A 14,601-nucleotide genomic window follows, 5' to 3' on the forward strand; every position below is an offset into this window, starting at 1 on the left:
ATCTCAACAAAATCCTTAATAAAACTGACATAAAAATATAAGGGAGGTGACTCGTTCTTCTCAGGACTGTAAGGTCATTGCTGGGGTTTTCTTTGTTGTGTCCCTTGAACAGGTGACCATCTCTGTGGATGGCATCCTTACCACCACGGGTTACACACAGGAAGACTACACCATGCTGGGCTCAGATGACTTCTTCTATGTGGGAGGGAGCCCCAGTACTGCTGATTTACCTGGCTCTCCAGTAAGCAACAACTTCATGGGCTGCCTCAAAGAGGTAGGGGATTCAGATTAACTATTGTTTCATTGCTTTTGGTTTCTCAAAATCATTGCTTTTTCCTGCCTGCTATTACACACTCAGTGTCTTTCCTTCGTGATGTATTTTGCACTAATACTACAGCAGCACTGTAAGGATAAACTTAACATTCATCTGGGCAGAAGACATCAACCATGAAAGTCATGAGCTTATTGTCAGTATCAGACTTATGGTTCTTGAATTACAGAGATGATACCTGTGGTGTAGTATGCGAAGTGCCTTCTGTAGGCTTTCAGTCATTTACAGGGAAGTGTTTTAATCCTCTGGATAGATGCCTTAAAGAGTGTGGCTGAATGGGTCTAATTCTATATGCATCCAAGAGGGTTATCATAATAACCTGGTATGAACATTTATATCAGAGAGATGGCAGAGCTGGGTTTTCATGCCAGATTCATGGAAACTGTGATGCTGAGCTAGATCTTGTTCTAGGGCTGTATAGCTGCCTGACAAATTACTATCCTACAGATGCTTGACTTGTGATGTCAGGGATTTTATCTTATGTGCAGTCTGCTGATATGAGCAATGACTGTTGGTCTGGTGCTGCTGTGCTGCTTGACCTCTAGATTTGTTAAGGGGATGCATATATGCTGGAAATGAGTATGTGAGTATCTTACAGAAGAAATGAAACTGCCTTGCTGAATACAAAATGTCATGCAGAGATCAAATCCTTCCGTTTTCATCCACAGAGCCTTGGGCCTGATTTTCATAGGCACTGAGCATCCCAGTTTGATTGAAATCAAGACGAGATGCAGCTTCTTAGTGTCTCTTTAAATCAGGGTCTTAATTTTATTTATGGATGCTATGAACATAACACTTAGCAGAGGCCATTTTTATGTGTGCTTTAAGTCAAGCCAATGGAGCAGAGAAAGCAGCGACAAGAAAATCTTCAGCAGCTTTATTATTTATATAATCATTTGTATTCTATTAGCTCATGCAATGTGCTAAGAGCTGCTTACATTGCCATCCCAGTCTTACAAAGCTCCGTGTGAAGACAAACCAAGCAGAATAAGAGGAAAAGGAAGAATGCAGATAATCAGAAAGTACTTTGTCATTGTCACCTGCCTTCGTTGTGACAGGAGATGTGGATGAGGTGCTGTCTAGACTTAAAGACAGATTAGTGCTGGCTGGGCTTGAGTTACAGTCTGCATAATAGCAACCTGCTCTTAGCAGTGGCCCACTGACACTTTCAGGTGCTGTAAAAATATGTACAAAATGTACATTACCTGGCTTCTGAGGAGAAATTTGGTATAGGTTACTCACCAAGCATAAGCGTAGCACAGAGCTGTAGGGAGAATACACTTGGAAATGGAATAAATGGAGAATGTAACATTTCAAAAGCAAGCCATGTTGTAATTAGCACTTTGCATTTCTAGCCCATGATTCCTACAGATCCATTAGGCCCCAGAATGAGTTAGCACTGATACCTGTAGGAAGCATAAAGAAACTGACAGTTGTGCTTTTCCGCAGTTGTCGTTCGGCAAAAGGAGCTGATGGGGAACTGCAATTCTAAGACTAAGTGACTTTCAGTGTCCTGGCAGAACCTAGAAATGTATCTGTAACACTGATACCTATGAGGAGCAAGGTCTGACTTCGTTCTGTATAGGCTGAGAAGGATTCTGATTGCATAAGCAGTGAATTAATCTCAGTCATCAAAGTGTCTGCTTTCATTAGGTGGAGATTGGGATGAATTGAGCAGAACAGTTTCTGAAATTCCTCCTGGGATTGATTTTTGCTCTCTTTCGCTAGGGAAGAAAATACTGGCAAAGGTAGCAGGATGAGTGTGAGATCCACCAGAAATAGAGGGCAGTACTTTTGAGTCTTTTCTATGTTTAGTCCTGAAATGTCAAATATGTCAGTGTGGTATGAATGAAATTGCTGAGCTGGCTCCTAGAAAGCAAGAATGCCTTTAGGGATCAGCATGGCCCCTGGGGGCAGCTTTCTTTTGTCCCAGAGAGCTGAACTAGTGTGGTGCTTATGTGCCTGTCACATTTCTGGTTCCACAGTTGGCTTTACTGGGGAACTTATTTGGCTCTCTGCATGGTATGGCACTATGTTTATAAACCTATCTCTATAGCTTATTTTCTCTACATCTGGGAAGAATACTTAATGCCTCATTAATCAATACGGAAGGAACTATTTAGAAAAAGTCCTAAGCTCATGAAGTTGGATGAAGGGAGAATATGGACTACAGCTGTGAATATTGTTCCTGGGGGCATCTTGTTTCCCTAGGAAGGCAAATGAATTGATATAGGCTTTAGAATGAGACTTTATTTCACCCTATAACTTCACATATTTCATCTAGACTGTGTCAGCCTCACAGTACAGCAACCAAAGTGGGACTAAGAACCACACTGGGGCTAAGAAGGCTCCTGGAGCATTCCCATATCCTCTGTAATTGCATGTAGGTGCTGAAGTGCAATGGGGAAGAGTGCCTGACGATTCTCTGTAACTTTGCATCTGGGTAGGGTTGGTGAGAGGATGATGGATAGCTCTGGCAGGGTGGTTGCTTCATGTGGTCAGAGTCTAAGCCTTGATTAGGAGGAACATGTCTCCTGAGAGCTCCTGGTGAGAAACATGGGGTCTCAGGGCTCTCCTGCTGCAGTATCTAGATATGCTGTGGTGAAGGTAATCATGTTCCTTCTGGATTGTGTGAGCCAATGTTTCTCCTTTCATCACAGAATATATCCTCCTGTCTCTTCGTTGCAGCAGATTCTGATTGAAGAGATTCCATTACCTTGCTTGCAGTAATGTACCTAAGGTTTCCTGGACCTTCGTTCTTAAGATAAATTATTCTAGAGGAACTTGGAGAGAATACAGTATTCTCCCTGTCATGGAGGAAACCAAATATGGAGATGGGATAGAAGGAGGTACAGAGACGTATCTGAGAAAAGTGAGCAGAAACATTTTCTTCAGTGGGTGTCAGGGAAGTGGAATTGCTTTAACAGTCAGTGAATGGATAAACAGGGAGAAGCACTGCGTAAAAGCGGAAAGGAAAAAGGATCTGTTAATTAGATTTAAGAATACCTGGATGGTTTCTGGACAACCAGAAAGAGGCAGGACAAGAAATATAATGCCAGCATATTTTGTATGTACTAGAGAGTTTCAGGTTGGAAGTTCTAGTAATAAGAGTTGAGTACGGAAAGAGGCTGAGTGGGAAGTTGAGCCGTGTAAGCAAAAAGGAAAAAGTGGATCTCAGTCTAGGATCATTAGGGAAGGGAGAAAATCAGAATATTCTCAAGGCTCCATTACGGAGCCAGCCATTCAGACTGATTTAGTTGGAGCAGTGCTTAGTACAGATGGAGATGCTTTAGAAGAGCCTAAGGTGATCTCTAAAGAATAGATGTGTGTGAAGAATGTATGAAATCTTCATATTTTTGTGTTCCTTTTTCTATTAATGCTTTATTAAAATCTCAATTTCTAAAAATGTTTATTGGTAGTAATGGCTTGATGGAAGCAGTGAGGTTTGCATATGGGTGAAATATGGCAGAAAATTATTGCAGGGGTCAGGCACCATCTGGCCATGATGGGAGAAAGCTGTGAAAGCTTAGATCATGTCTGTCTGCAATTTAACTGCCAGGAGCCAGATTTCCAAATGGTTCATGAGTGTGCCCAGTTGCTGCATATGCATCTCAGATGCTATCTGCAAGCCAGCTTTTTTTATTTTTATTTTTTTAGGCCTCTTTGCATGTATAATGTTAATGATGATGTGATTTCTGTTTAGGGAAAAAGTCATTTGGATGGAATGCTGCACTGGGGAGGAGGTTGGAGGTGCAGGTAGAAGGAGGCCTGAAAATATGGAGGCTGAGAAAAACAGCCAAATGTAAAGAGGGTAGGTGGAGGAAGCTGCAATTTTAAAAGCCCCTGTCTAACACAGAGACAAGATAGCCCAAAAGCACATGTGTGCCCAAAATCCTATTCCAGAGCAGCAGTTTAACAGAGCCCCAGAAATACATGAAAATGGCAAGTCAGGAATTATCAGTATGAGAGATTTCACTGTTTGGTTGTGGAGGTGATTAATGTATGAATAGCACATGTGACCCAACACTACTCTCTTTGGCCCTGTCTGTTTCTTGTTTATATTGTGACTTCAATATTTAAAAAAAAGAAAGAGAAGGGCTAATGGTACTGAGTAGAGGCAGAGAAAACATAACCAAAGATGAATATAATTAATTTCCCCAAAATGTCTTGTTCTTAATCTTCATCTCCCATTGCTATTCTTTGCCATGGCGTTCCAAACAGCCCTGATGATGAGGACTCTCATTCCCAGATTTCCAGGTCCAGAGGCCTGTAACATTTTTAAGTGCCCATCGCTCTTGAATTCCAGCTGCATTACCATTGTATTAGTGGATCACTGTGTTGCTGCACATCTAAGGCTGTGCTTATTGAAAGTCTAACATCATACAGTGCACCTGTAGAGCATTGAGTGGAACAAGATCTTAATCATGTTCTTAAGTGAGCATATTGTAGAAATACAACAATACTGTGGCTTGAGAGAGGCAGCAGGGGAGACATTTGCCAACATTTTGAGCAATTCCTGCTGTAATTTGTGTACAGATTAAGAAAAAACACATTTCTGGAAAGATTTAATTTGAAGGTAGGAATGGGCACACATGGAAGCTGAGAGCAAAATGATGCAGAGCAAGAAGTGGAGAGACTAGCAAGTCCAGAATAGCAAGAAAAAAAAAGATGGGGGGAAAATTCATTGAGTTTTCTCATCAAATAATGTTTGTAAACCTAATTCCTGGGCTTGTTTACGTTTGGTATTAATGTATTAGCTCAGAATCAGGATGGGTACAAGGTTGTATATTTGGGCAAGAGGATACTTCCCAGGCTGCCTGATGGTTGCCAACAGGTGTTGCATCATGCTTGGTCGTGAATCCTGTCAGACTCTGTGGTGTGCTTTCTGATGTGACTGTGGAGAGTGATTTGAGGCCAAGGTGAGCAAGAGGTTCTCTGAACTAAAGCTCTGGGAGCTGAAGCACCTTGCCCACCTATTCCTAGGCTCTTTGGCAGCACTGAAAAAGAAATGTTTTGAGGAAGATTATTATCAAATGCAGTTTTATCTTACAAAAGGAATTTGTGTTGCACTGTCAGATAGCTGTTGTGTTGCCAGGAAGGAGTGGCACTGTGCCTCCCTTGTTTTGCTTGCCTGTATGCTTGCATGCACACAGTATAATACAACCACAAAAGAGTGGATCGTGCCTGCCCCTCTTTTCTCAGGTATAATTACTGAAGTTACATTTACCTTGTATGCAAGTGTGGGAGAAAATCTATAATGCTGGTAAAACCAGCCATAAATGACTTCTGTGGTTCACGATCTCAATGCTAATGTGTAACAGTGTGATGAATGTCCACCTCTCTGAAAAAGGCATTTGATTTAGTTAATTGTGCCTGTGGCTTTTTTAGGGAATCATTTAGAAAAGATGGGAGAAAACAGGAATATTTGTTTCACAGAATCCCAACACAAAGTCTACATCCATACTGTAAGCCAAGGAACAAAGAAAAGATGGGATTCAGCTTTCTATGTAGTGTCAGAGATGGGTTTTTGTGGTACAGATGGAATATATAGAGAAGAAAGCTACAATAAGGCAATATCAACATTTTAGGAGTTTTGATATAGAGGGCACAAACTATATAATGGTTCTTATAGTCTCTGTGCTTGTTCCTTTTTAATGCTCTTTTGAGAGAATTCTCGTAACTTTTCCACTTTATAAACACCAAGAAAGCAGAATATCCCACTCTGGGAGCTTTCAGGAAGTAGTCAGATTAGAATGTCAGGGTCAGTTTGAAATGGCAAAGGAGTATTTTTGAGTTTGGAGTACATTTTCATAGTGTCTGATGCTTTTCTGCTCCTCACCCCCCTCTTCCCCTAAACTGTGATCCTTGTGAATGACAAAGACCTCACACACAAAATCCACTGGTACAGAGCTTGATACACTGTGACTGTTCATACAGAAAATAGATGCACTAAAATTCTCAGGTGATGAAATTTAGGGAACAGCCCCTACTCTCAAGCAATCAGAGCAATAGGAGTTAAGGCTGGGCACTGATCAAAGGAAGAACAGTCCTGAGCAGACAGTTGGCTTTGCTGTTCTTTTTTGAAAGTGAGCCGGGTCTGATGGGAGTTACTTTGCTTCTTTGTGCTGAAGGAAATGCATGATGAGTGAAGTGCATTTTTGGAGATTTCTTCTATCTGAGTAGAAAGGGAAATGATCTTATTCTAATTATGGGCCCAGTTAAAGTTTAAACTTCTGCTGGATTTTGGGGAGATTCTTTACTGAAGTACGTGGTGCTCTGTGCTTTCCAGAGGTTAATATTTCACATTCTCATGTTGACACATTTTTAGTAAGGATTAATGGCCTGGGCCACAGGAAATAAAATCAATAGTCTTGTCAGGTGTATTAGCATGCTGCCAGTGCTGCAGCTTTGCTTTAGCTAGGTAGTTATTCAAAGCTCCTTTTCCTTGCATAGCTTAGCTCTTGCCTACACTACAGCAGAAAGGTTTCTACTTGCATTATTGCCTCATGTGTGACACTGGAAAGAACTTATGTCAGCTTGGCGTATTTGCATTCGTAGCAAGTGTTTTGCTGAAATAATGATGCTGGATGAGAATTTGCTGCAAAATGACATAAGCTAACTTCAATTATTGTTCACTTTGTAAGGAGAGAACTTGGAAGATTGTCAAGGAGTTGAGGACATGGCTCTGTGTGTGTGATTTAGTCCCAGTTCATGAAACAAATATCCTGCCCACTTTGACGGTGGCCCTTTGATGGTGGCTTCAAATTATTGCAATATTGTATCATTCAATGTGTAACCAAGTAGGTATAATATATTTCATTTGCTGTCATAAATAAAACTTAAGTTGAGGCAGGGGTGTCTCTTGAGTTGAAAAGGAGTTGCCCTTGCATCTATGGAATTCTTTTCTTGAATGAGATTAAATTCATAGCAAAGACTATAATCTAGCCAGAGTAAGCCAAGAAATACAAACTGTTTTGTTTTACGTTGTAATGTAGCTACGTGCACATTAAACAAATACAGTTTCTAGTTAAGATCACATTTATTACAATATAGCATCTTGTTCTGATGAGTTCTTATCACTTGGCAGACAGAAGCTTTCAGGCAATCTTGGTCAGTCTCAGTGCGCATGTTTTGTTGGGATCATTAAGGTTGGAAAAGACAACTAAGATAATCTAGTCCAACCATCTACCTACCACCAACGTTGCCCACAAAACCATGTCCCTACAACGATATATGTCAGCAATTCAGTGTTGCTGAGTTCCTGAAGTTAACGCACGTGTAGAATGTTTATAAGAATAATTAATTGGCCAAAGTCTGATTAATCAAGTATATATGTAGACTGAGCATACATTTTAAAGCAAGCGTTGTACAGCAAACAGATACAGAAACTTTCTGTGCAGAAGGCACAAGAGACATCATTTTGCAGAGCTGTTTGTACTACCACTGTGCTCATAAGCTAATCTTTGGAGCTAGAACAACATATACTCTAACAAAGTCTCTTTCCAGATGTCACTAGGACAGGTACCCAGAGAGGAATCCAGAAGCAGAGGTTGGTGTCACTGCTGGGCAGTGTTGCCAGCAGGTTGATGTGTTGCAGCAGTAATACCACACTCCATGGAGCTCTGACTGAGCCATCCACATGTGACCTCAGCCCTGGTGCTTTGGCCATATGGGCTTGCTTTTGCAGCAAGACCATCAGGAGCAGACTTTTCTTTCCTGCATAATGAATTTGACTCCTGCTGAGATTCTGTACCTGGAAGGGATGTGCCATGTGCTGTTGTTCAGAGAATGAGAGTGTTTACAGGTGTAGAACTGTACTCATATAGGCAAATTTAGAAAATGTAATGGGGATTGGAGCAATATAACCTGTGCTATGGGCATGTAATAAAGGTAATTGGAAACCCAGGTTCTAAAGAATGGATATATTAAAGCAACAATCTTTGTACGCTTATGTGGTCTAATCTCTGTTCAGGAATAAACAAACTAAGACAGGTTACAGAGTATTGACAGACAAATATAGCTGAGGCCAAAATTGTCAGCAGTGCAGTGCTGCTTTTTAAGTACATGGGTATATAAAACAGATGTTTTCTGCCTAGAAGTGACTGAGATGCTTATCACCAAGGAAGACAAAAAGAGAATGCACTTTATTTTTTGATATTTAGAGTTTGAAAGCTCAGCAAGCAGAGAGTTAATGATATGGAGCATAGAGAGCTTGAAATATCCTCTAGTGCCAGTATATACCCTCTGACTCTTGACATAGCTGTAATAAGAGAAGCACTTTTCTTTCTGTTTTGAGTAGCTGCTCCAGGCTCAAGAATTGAAACGTCTCTGATCCCTGTTAGGGATTGTAAACGTTTTCCCCTATGTATTTTCTTTTCAGTAAACCAGTTTTAATTCTTTGGTAAATATTTGCTAACTTCACTAGCAGGAACAGGCACCACTGGGTTTAAGACTAGAACTTCTAACTCAACCCCATCCCAATATGACTTGAGAACATTAAAACTTCATCCTTCTTGGTAATTATTCTTACTTCTGTTAGAGTCCTCATTTTATTTCAGTCTTCAAATACAGAGGAGTGTATATTACACTCTAGATGTGCTTTCAGGTAGGTTGTGGTCATTCACTTGTGGTATGCAGGAACTGTGTTTTGTCTTTTAGAGCTTTAATTAGTGTGTGGTGTTTTGGCTATAGTAGCTTATATCCTGCTTGGTGTGTGCTATGTTTTTGGGAACAGCAGACACTAAATAAATCTTGCCTGAAATGTGTGTGTGCATGTACTGTGAGCAGTGGGGAAAGATTAAGCTGTGCTTCCCACCATGAAAAGCCAGGCTGCTGCAACTGTCGGTGAGGGAGACAAGAAAGGATGCGGGGGTTTGTATGTTTAGTGGGTGTGCTGGGCTCCTCCTCCCAGGTCCACCACTCCTGCAGCAGTGAGCCAGCTAGCTGCTAAGTGTGAGCAGGACAGGAGGGGGTAGGAAGCAATAATTAAGCAGCATTTGTTACAGGAACAGCATGGAAAAGGAGTGGGCTCTTTCTGATATAACCAAATTTTGTATTGTCTGATTTTTTTATTTTTATTTTTTTTCTGTTTTAATTCATTGTCATTGCTGCTGTGTGGCTCTCGTCTCTCTGCTCTACTACTGATGTTGTCTGTTGTACTGATTATTTGCGGTTTGGCATTATTCTCCCTCTTTCAAGCTATACTTACAAAATTGATTTAGTTCAGAATTACCAGTGGATGTATCTAGGTTCCCTAAGCAAATCAGTGAGGATAATGCAGGTATGTGGAAAGATATATGAGATGGTGTCATGGTTTCATGATTTTTCATTATCGGTATTCCACATCATAACATCATGCAATGTACTGGGGGTTTGACTGCTGATGCTCAAGTTCCGGGTGCCTGTCCAGCGGAGAAGAGCAGCTACGTTTCCCCAGGGGGCTTTGCGGTCAGCGAGGAGATATAACTCCCGGCAAGGTCACCTGATGCTCTCTTCTCTGCCTGCGCTGCTTCGCTTGCGCTTCTCTGCCTGCGCTGCTTCGCTTGCGCTTCTCTGCCTGCGCTTCTCGCCTGCGCTTCTCTGCCTGCGCTTCTCATCTCAGCGTTGTGGTAAGGCCGATCCACCATCAATTTCACATTCTCTCTCCTTATAAAATTCTGTTGATACCATATTTAGTAAATTACTTTGTTTTACCTCAGATTGTTGCCACTGTTTTCAATTATTTCGGGGTCCCTTATTTTCTTTTTTTTCCGGGGGCGCGGATCCGCGGATCCCTCCGCCCTTCTAGTCACGGAACCGGGCCGAACCAGCCCGTAAACCGTTGACATTCTTGGTGGAGAATGCGGGCAACAGTTGCTTTTTAGCTTTTTGAACAAATCTCTCTCTCCGCTCTCAGACAGCTTCATTGGGAAAGTTTATCTGTTTCACCAGTACTGTCTGAAAGCGTGACCTTGAAAAGTCCAGGCGGACGGCCAATACTCTAGGATATTTGTAAACTTTGAGCCTTGCTATCTTGTTTCTGTAAAAGAAAAAAAAAAAAAAAAAAAAGAAAAAATGCTTTCTCTACTGAAACTGTCTTTTAAGGGGCTGCATGCCACTGTCTCTTCTTTCTTAATGCTAAAAACATACTGGGCCTTAATTAAGTTCACCACCTTGCTCTATGGAGCAATAGGTATATATAGCCAATTGAAAACATGGATGGAAATAACTATGTGGCATCTGCATATTATGTGGCATACCATTCCAGAGGGAGCTGCTAATTTTACAGGGTTGGGGATTTTTAAGCAGGTTTCCAGCCTCTCCTTTGAATTCTTTATGCGGATTTTCAATGCTCACCTGATCACGTTATTAATCTCCGTGAATGTACTGCTCACCATTTCACTTATTATTAGTATTTATTATATTTTGAGGAAGTCTGCCCCAAAACCAGTAAATACTGAGTGGCAGGGAATGTGGAGAGGCCTGGGTGAGACTTTAGAGAGATGGAAATCTTCGGTGTCATGGAACTTTACTCCAGAACACCTGAAAGACCCTGAAAATTTAAACAGATATTTGAGACAGGAATGTCGCGGCTCAGGAAGATCTGAGGAGGCCCAAATTATTTGGGGCCTGGCTAATGCTTACCGGGCCTTATTCAATACTATCCTGGAGAGGGAGAGAGTTTGTGAAATTGAAAAGGAGAGTCTCAGGGAAACAGTGCAAAATGAGCGAGAGAGTCTCCTGGTCGAGAGAAACAGCCTCCAATCTGAGAGAGATGCCCTCCGAATTGAGAGAGACTCCCTGCAATCCAAACTCAACAGTCTTCAATCTCAACAAGACACCCTCCAATCTGAGCTAGATACTCTCATAATCGAACGAGACAGGCTCCGAGCTGAACTGGAGGATGAGAGCATTGGAACTGACCAACCTGATCAACTACAAGAAGCACCACAATTGATGTCACTTGCCCCTGTAAGAGGACGGAAAATGAAACGAATCTCGACTCAGTTAGAAGAGAAGAAAGAAGAGGAGAGAGGTCCAGAGGAGTGGCTCCAAGATCCACAAGAAGCACCCCTAAGTCCAGGGGAGGGGCCCTCAGTAAGACCACGGTCACCGGCGCCAATGAGGGCAACAAGAAGTCCCGAAAGAGTAAGAGGTGAGCAAGATATCGTTACTATTGTTGATCGATCTCTGAAAATGAATGAAATTCGAAGTCTGAGAAAAGACTTTTCACGTCACCCAAATGAGCCTATTGCCACTTGGTTACTTCGATGTTGGGACAATGGGGCCAACAGTGTGTGGCTGGATAGTAGAGAAGCTCGCCAACTGGGTGGCATTGCCAGGGACTCAGCCATTGACAGAGGTATTAGTACATGCCAGAACCAGGCCTTTACCCTCTGGAAGCGGATGTTGTTAGCTGTAAAAGAAAGATACCCCTTCAAAGATGATCTGATGCCTGAGAAAAAGAAATGGGCTGATATGGAAGAAGGCATCTGTTATTTAAGAGAATATGCTGTGGTGGAAATGCTACATAGCCCCGATTTCATTCCTGACGAGCCAGACCAAGAGCATGATCCCGAGAGAGTCAGGTGTACACCAAACATGTGGCGTACATTCACAAAGACCGCACCAGAAAGGTACGCCAGCACATTTGCAGCAATGTATGGCAGAGGGGAAAGAAGACCCCTTATAAGTGAATTGGTTAATAAACTTCAAGACTTTGAGTTACATTTAAGCCCTCTGCGAGCTTGTGTTTCAGCCATTACAAAGGTAGCTGAAAAGCTGGACAGAATGGAAAACAAACAAGAAGATATAATAGACAAACTATCAACCGTGCCTGAAGCTGATAAATCCATGGAGGTAACGGATACATCAAATGGGGACCAGAATTCCCAAAACAGCCTATTGGAGGGGCTCATCAACTTGATTTCCTCCCAGCCGGTGGCATCTAATGTCTCAGCCATCAAAAGAAGACGTTCTCCTGCTCGAGCAAGTGACAACAGTAAGACCACATCACGTTTTGCCTTGTGGCATTACCTACGTGACCATGGAGAAGATATGAAGGAGTGGCATAAACAACCTACTCCTGTACTTCAAGCACGGGTAAGAGAGTTACAAGACAAATCAACCACCAAGGTGAACTTCTCCAAAAAGGTGATTGCTCCAGTTGCTGCAGACAATGAAGGTAACAAATAGAGGGGCCCTGCCCCCAGCCAGGGGGGGAAAGGGATAATAGAGTTTATTGGACTGTGTGGATTAGATGGCCTGGCACATCAGAATCACGAAAATATAAGGCCCTGGTGGATACTGGTGCACAGTGCACTCTAATGCCCTCGAGTCACCAAGGGACAAAATCAATTTATATTCATGGGGTGACTGGAGGTTCCCAAGAACTGACTATGTTGGAGGCCGAAATCAGCCTCACTGGTAAAGACTGGCAAAAGCACCCTATTGTGACTGGCCCAGGGGCTCCATGCATACTTGGTATTGATTACCTCAGAAGGGGATATTTTAAGGATCCCAAAGGGTATCGATGGGCCTTTGGAATAGCTGCTGTAGACACAGAAGGTGTTAAGCAGTTGTCTATTTTGCCTGGCCTGTCAGAAGATCCATCTGCCGTGGGGTTGCTACGAGTGAAAGAGCAACAAGTACCGATTGCTACAAAAACGGTGCACAGACGGCAGTACCGCACCAACAGGGATTCCTTGCTCCCCATTCAGAAGCTGATTCACCAACTAGAGAATCAGGGAGTGATTAGCAAGACTCACTCACCTTTTAACAGCCCCATATGGCCAGTGCGTAAAGCCAGTGGAGAATGGAGGCTGACGGTGGACTACCGTGGCCTGAATGAAGTCACACCCCCATTGAGTGCTGCTGTGCCAGATATGTTAGAACTCCAATATGAATTGGAGTCAAAGGCAGCCAAATGGTACGCCACCATTGATATTGCTAACGCCTTTTTCTCCATTCCTTTGACCAAAGAATCTAGGCCACAGTTTGCTTTTACCTGGAGGGGCATTCAGTATACCTGGAATCGTTTGCCCCAGGGGTGGAAACATAGCCCAACCATTTGCCATGGGTTGATCCAAGCTGCACTGGAACAGGGAGGTGCTCCTGAGCACTTACAGTATATTGATGACATCATCGTGTGGGGCAACACAGCAAAGGAAGTTTTTGAGAAAGGAGAGCAAATAATCCAGATCCTTCTGCGTGCTGGTTTCGCTATTAAGCGAAGCAAAGTGAAAGGGCCTGCCCAGGAAATTCAGTTCCTAGGTATAAAGTGGCAAGATGGCCGTCGTCACATCCCAACAGATGTGATCAACAAAATCAGTGCCATGTCTCCACCCACTAATAAGAAAGAGACACAATCGTTCCTGGGTGTAGTGGGTTTTTGGAGAATGCATGTTCCAAACTACAGTCTCATTGTAAGCCCCCTTTATCAGGTGACACGGAAGAAGAATGATTTTATGTGGGGTCCTGAGCAGCAGCAGGCTTTTGAGCAGATTAAACAAGAGATAGCCCGTGCCGTGGCCCTGGGGCCAGTACGGATGGAACAGGATGCGAAGAACATCCTCTACACTGCTGCTGGAGAGAAAGGTCCCACTTGGAGTTTGTGGCAAAGAGCCTCAGGAGAGACTCGAGGCCGACCCCTGGGATTCTGGAGTCGGGCGTACAGAGGGTCTGAAGAGTGCTACACTCCAACTGAGAAGGAGATCTTAGCCGCGTATGAGGGGGTTCGGGCTGCTTCTGAAGTAATCGGTACAGAAACACAGCTCCTTCTGGCACCTCGACTGCCAGTGCTGAACTGGATGTTCAAGGGAAAGGGTCCCTCCACCCATCATGCTACTGATGCCACTTGGAGTAAGTGGATTGCGCTGATTACGCAGCGAGCGCGGATGGGGAATCTCAACCGTCCAGGAATCCTAGAGGTGATCATGGACTGGCCTGAAGGCAAAAAGTTTGGAACACCGCCAGCAGAAGAGATATCACGTGCTAAAGAGGCCCCACCATACAATGAACTACCCGAAAATGAGAAGACATATGCCCTATTCACAGATGGATCGTGTTGTATTGTGGGGAAACACCGTAGATGGAAAGCCGCTGTGTGGAGCCCCACACGACAAGTTGCAGAGGCCACTGAAGGAAAAGGAGAATCGAGCCAATTTGCAGAGGTAAAGGCTGTCCAACTGGCCTTGGATGTTGCTGAACGGGAGAGGTGGCCAATGCTTTATGTTTACACTGACTCGTGGATGGTGGCAAATGCTCTATGGGGGTGGTTACAGCAGTGGGAG

The 14,601-nt window shown here is 43.1% G+C and overlaps 1 protein-coding gene across 17 annotated transcripts in view; it reads left to right on the forward strand.

Annotated features, from left to right (window-relative positions):
• Window positions 1-14,601, forward strand: part of NRXN3 (neurexin 3) — a 947,214-nt gene that overhangs the window by 249,761 nt on the left and 682,852 nt on the right. For all 17 annotated transcript variants that reach the window (XM_085225422.1, XM_085225425.1, XM_085225424.1 and 14 more), the window contains one exon: window positions 113-274. In XM_085225422.1, coding sequence (XP_085081548.1) covers window positions 113-274 — 162 coding nt within the window. The remainder of the gene's footprint in view (window positions 1-112; window positions 275-14,601) is intronic.

Source organism: Meleagris gallopavo, chromosome 5 (assembly GCF_905368555.1).
Source record: "Meleagris gallopavo chromosome 5, MGAL_WU_HG_1.1, whole genome shotgun sequence".
NCBI classification, from domain to species: Eukaryota; Metazoa; Chordata; class Aves; order Galliformes; family Phasianidae; genus Meleagris; species Meleagris gallopavo.